General features: G+C 71.6%; 1 protein-coding gene across 1 annotated transcript; it reads left to right on the top strand.

The window, feature by feature from the left end:
- The first annotated feature begins 439 nt into the window (after positions 1 to 439).
- Positions 440 to 2,759, top strand: H696_01856 (hypothetical protein). Its single transcript, XM_009495758.1, has 5 exons — positions 440 to 522; positions 656 to 865; positions 969 to 1,043; positions 1,177 to 1,855; positions 2,005 to 2,759. Exons 2-5 carry the CDS (start codon positions 737 to 739, stop codon positions 2,736 to 2,738), a joined length of 1,617 nt encoding a protein of 538 aa, XP_009494033.1. The 5' UTR covers positions 440 to 522; positions 656 to 736; the 3' UTR covers positions 2,739 to 2,759.
- Positions 2,760 to 2,777: the final 18 nt, after the last annotated feature.

The following is a 2,777-nucleotide window of genomic DNA, read 5'->3' as shown; positions in this document are numbered from 1 at the left end:
GGGGGGGGGGGGGGGGGGGGGGCGGGGCGCCTGCAGTCATCGGCCTGTGGGGCTGCTGTTCGCGCGCGCGCGCGCGCCGCAGAAGCGCCGACACCCCACGGCGCAAGCCATTGCGCTGCCCGGCCGTCGTGCCTGCAACGCGACCGCCAGCCTGTTCCCCCCCCCTTGGCGCGGCGCCCCCCGGCTCTCATTGTGGGCGTCTCGCGGTTTCACGTTCGCTCGGCCTCTTTCGCTTAACCAAGGAGCACAAGAGAACAACGCCCCGGGCGGGGACTCTGAGTTTGCCCCCCCCCCCCCGGCGGCCAAGGTCCGCGCTCCGCCCTCGCGCCCCGGCTTCCCTTCTGTTGGGCAACCACCGCAACCGGTCCGGGACCTGGCATCCAGCACCCGCCCTCGCGCTCCTCCTCCTCCTCCTCCTCCACCCCCGCCCGCATCTCCCCCCCCCCTCTCTCTCTCTCTCTCGCCCCTCGTGCTCGTGTCCGCAAACGCCCCCTGCCCGGACCGTTCCCCCACCCAGCTTTCGTAGGTCCTTGTGTCGCCCACCCCCCGACGCGCCCCGTCGCCGCTTGATCAGCTCCGCCCCGCCAGCCCGCTGACCGTGCTCCCTCCCTCCCTCTCTCTCTCTCTCCCGCCCCCTCCGTACCCTGCGATGTAGCGTGGTTTGTTTTGTGTTGTCTCACGCTCCCTCGCGGTAGACAGCCCCCCTCCTTCTCCACTCCCTGGAGTCCCGTGCACCATGTCCAACCTTCTGCTGAGCGGCAAGAAGCTGATGCAGGCGGCCGAGAACTTTGTCATGAACTACCCGCCGATCGTGGCCAAGGTCCGCGAGGCGACCAGCAACGAGGCCTGGGGCTCGTCCAGCACTGTGCGCCCGCCCGCCCGCCCGCCCATTGCTTCCCATGCCCGCCCGCCTCGCCTCGGCGGACTAACCGCCCGCCGTCCGCCCGCCTCCCTGTCCTGGCTCCAAGCTCAACCATGAGATTGCCCAGGCGACCCACAACTATGCGGACTTCCCCCAGATCATGGACGCGGCTTTCGGCCGGGTACGTGCCACCGCCTCGCGCGCCCGGTGTCGCCCCTCCTCCCGGCCTGCGTCCTCTGACTTTCCCCGGCGTGCACGCCTGGGCACCTGCCCTCCTCCCCGCTCCCCCTCCCCCTCCCCCTCCCCCTGGCCAGCTTCTGGAGGTGGACAAGTGGCGCGTGGTCTACAAGGCCCTGCTGCTGATTGAGTTCCTCATCTACAACGGCTCCAGCCGGGTGGTGGACGTCGCGCGCGAGCGCCAGTACGAGATCCTGTCGCTGCAGCACTTCAGCGATGCTGTTGACGAGAAGGGCCGCGATGTGTCGATCAATGTGCGCACTCGGGCCAAGCAGATCCACGACCTGCTGCAGAACAAGGACGCCATCGTGCAGGGGCGGCTGACTGCCCGGCAGAACCGCGACAAGTACAAGGGCCTGAGCTCCAACGAGGGCGGCCAGTATGGGGGCTTCGGCAGCTCCGGCGGCGGGTCTTCCTACCGGTCGGCCGGTGGCGACAGCTATGGCAACGACTCGTTCAGCTCCTTCGGGTCGTCCTCGGCCGGGGGGTATGCCCCTCAGCCGGCGGCTCCGGTGGCTTCCAGCGCGGAGCCCGTTCGCCCGATGATGGTGGCCCCCTCCTCGTCGGCCTTCACCGGCGGCGCGTACACTCCCCCGGCTTCGGTGGCGGCCACCGAGACTTCCCCGGCCCCGGTGGCCTTCACCCCGGCCGTGCAGATCAAGATGCGCCCGGCCGCCGCTGGCGCGGGCGGCGCCCCGGCCAATGACGGCTTCGGGGACTTCGGGGACTTCGGTGCCCCGAGCGGCGACGGCTTCGGTGCGTATGCGCCCCCCGGGGGCTCCTCCTCTACAGCGGCGGTGGCGGTGACAGCCAGAGGAGCCACCGCCCTGCCTTCCGGCGTGGGTCTCCTTTTCATTTACTCATCCGGCATTCCTCCCTGCTTTCGGTGGGGTTTCCCCTGTCAGGCGACTTTGGCGCTCCGACGTCGGCTCCGGCCCCGGCCCCGGTTGCGGCTCCGGCTCCGGCTCCGGCCGCCGCCACGGCCGATCTGCTGGGCTTCGACTCGTTCAGCGCGCCGGCGTCGGCCCCGGCCGCCGCGCCGACCAGCAACACCGGTAGCAGCAGCGGCTTCGGTGCCTTTGGCGACTTTGGCGACTTCTCGACCCCTGCGGCGCCGACCACGCCGGCTCGGGTCGCCCCGGGCCCGGCCAAGCCCCAGACCAATGTGCTGGATCTGTTCTCGGACTTCAGCTTTGAGCAGCCGGCGGGCGGGCCCGCGGCGGCCGGCAGCAGCCTGGCCGCCCTGCCGGTGACCCCGGCCGCGCATGTGGCCCCCTCGTCGACGGCGTCGTCCTCCGGGTCGACCGCCTCGTCGGGACCCGGCGCGGCGGTCCGCAGCCCTGACTGGGTGGACTCGCGCCTGGTGAACTTGGACAACCTGCGCAGCCCGAGCGCCAGCGGGGCCGGCGGCAATGCCGGCAATGCCGCCAAGCACACCCCCATGAACCAGATGGCCTCTTCGGCCCCGGCCCCGGCCATGGGTGCCATGTCGCCGATGGGCGGCAGCTACTACGGGAACCTGGGTGGCGCCAGCATGAGCGCCAGTCCGGCCCCGGCCGGGCGTGCGCCTGCCGCCGCTCCCTCCGCGGCCTCGGCCCCGGGCACCGGTCTCAACCAGTCCTTCGACTGGGCCTTCTGAGTGAGGCGGCTGTGCCTGTACCGAGGGGGGGGGGGGGGG

This window comes from Fonticula alba (assembly GCF_000388065.1).
Source record: "Fonticula alba strain ATCC 38817 unplaced genomic scaffold supercont2.3, whole genome shotgun sequence".
Lineage (NCBI taxonomy): Eukaryota > Rotosphaerida > Fonticulaceae > Fonticula > Fonticula alba.
This window is presented reverse-complemented; position numbering and strand designations above follow the sequence as displayed.